General features: G+C 32.1%; 1 protein-coding gene across 1 annotated transcript in view; it reads left to right on the top strand.

Moving 5' to 3' along the window:
* LOC106527077 (hemicentin-1) overlaps positions 1-1,973 on the top strand; it is a 28,724-nt gene that overhangs the window by 2,755 nt on the left and 23,996 nt on the right. The window contains exon 4 of the mRNA XM_014021843.1: positions 1,342-1,563. Within this exon, the coding sequence (XP_013877297.1) occupies positions 1,342-1,563 (222 nt within the window). The remainder of the gene's footprint in view (positions 1-1,341; positions 1,564-1,973) is intronic.

The raw sequence follows: 1,973 nt of genomic DNA, 5'->3' as shown, positions 1-1,973 counted from the left end.
AGTAAAAGTAGCTATTTAAGAAAATAATTGTTAAAATTACAAATCCTCAAAAAAAAAATACCTAAGTAGGTGTAACTGTAAATGTTCTTAGTTACTATAAACCTTAGATTCTATTAAATGTAGCAGGTACTTGTTGAAGTATTCCTATTCTGAGTAGACCACAGATTTTTAGATGAAGAAAACACAGATAAAACATGAGTGCTACTCATAAAGGCTCAGCTAAAAGATAAATGTATAAAAAAGCTAGCAACAAACTGTAAAAAGCTAACTAAAACAAAATTCTTGATAAAAGCCAAAGGAAGCAAAATGCTAGTTATTAACAGCAAAGCRCTAGATAAATGCTAAAAAAAGAAAAGGCTAGCTAGRAGCTAAAMGCTMGCAAAAARATCAATGTAGCAGAATGGTAGTGAAACACTAAGATGAACTGTGGTTACATGTATTGGAATAACACCTAAAAGTAGCACAATAGAAGCTAAAAGATGCAAAGMAGCTAAAAGTAGTAGAATAGYAGCTAAAACTATAAATAGCAAAATWTTACCTAGAAGATAAAAGTAACAAAAGAAAACTAGCTGAATGCTAAAAGTATTTGACCTGTAGCTAAAAACCAAAAGTAGCAAAATGATAGYTATRAAAGTGAAAGTAGCCAAAGCAYAGGAAAACAATGCAAGTGAAACTGTTTCCCAAAAGAACAATGATTTTGAAGAAATTTAATCGATGGTTGTGATTTTCTGTGGCAAAAATATTTGTAAATAAAGTTCAATGTTTTATTATAAGTATCAGAGTTACAAAAGTCATAGTAACCATCTTATAAATGAGCCAAACATACTGATAAATGAATGACTAAAATGGTTCAAGGTATGCTGAAGTGAAAAAGAGAAAACAATAGAATGTGAATCAGYATCCAAACAGTGTATACAGCTCTGGAAAAAAAACTAAGAGACCACTTTAAAATTATCAGTTTCTATGATTTTACTTTTTATAGGTATATGTTTGAGTAAAATGGACATTGTTATTTTATTCTATGAACTACTGACAACAAGTCTCCAGAATTCTAAGCAAAATTTAATATTTTATTTGCAGAAAAGAAGAAATGGTCAAAATGACGAGAAAAATGCAGAGCTTTCAGACCTCAAATAATGCACAGAAAACARGTTCATATTCATTTAGAAACCATTCAAATGGTTTAACTCAGGAAGAGTTCAGAAATATTTGATGGAATGCTTTCAACCAAACTATGCAGTGGTCTCTTCATTTTTTTATTTTTTATATTTGCTAGAGCTGTATATATATTATAACTAGACCCACCTCTCCTTCTAAATTCTTGCTTCTTATTGTTTCCAGTTGGACCTGACATTGAGTGTTCATCTTTTGCGTTACCGGAAAAGGAAACCTTGGAGGGAAAATGCAGAGTGACAGGAAATCCCATCCCTCATGTCGAGTGGCTGAAAGAAGGACGCCTCGTAAACGTGACCGTCCCTTTGTCAAGAAACGATGCAGGAACATACGTGATTAAAGCCGAGGGATTCGTTACAGTTGATAAGAACATCACAGTTGATGTGTTATGTGAGTCACATTCATTCTTAACTACTAACAAACGTTTCACCATGAACTGATGTCGTTTTGTACAGCTAGACACAAAGCTTTGACCAGGTTGTTGTATAACTACTGAATGTTGTGGTRAAAGAAGAGCTAAGAGCTTTACTTGCATTATAAATGGAAAAAATACAGAATGTGAGACACATATTTAAAAACACAATAWMTAGCAGTGGTTCCCAAACTTTTTGTCTTCTGACCCACAAAATATCCATGGCAAAAACTTGTGACCCCAAATATTACTGGTCTGAGTACACGAACAATAATAATAACCCTAAAAACACAGGCTTTCTGACAATATAAACAGCCTATACACAAATATAAATACTTATTTTTACTTATTTTGGGTTTTTGTATTAATTGTAGGGAAAATATTACAT

This window comes from Austrofundulus limnaeus, unplaced genomic scaffold (genome assembly GCF_001266775.1).
Source record: "Austrofundulus limnaeus strain Quisiro unplaced genomic scaffold, Austrofundulus_limnaeus-1.0 Scaffold4, whole genome shotgun sequence".
NCBI lineage: Eukaryota > Metazoa > Chordata > Actinopteri > Cyprinodontiformes > Rivulidae > Austrofundulus > Austrofundulus limnaeus.
Note: the sequence above shows the minus strand (reverse complement) of the source record. Positions and strands in the feature narration are given on the sequence as shown.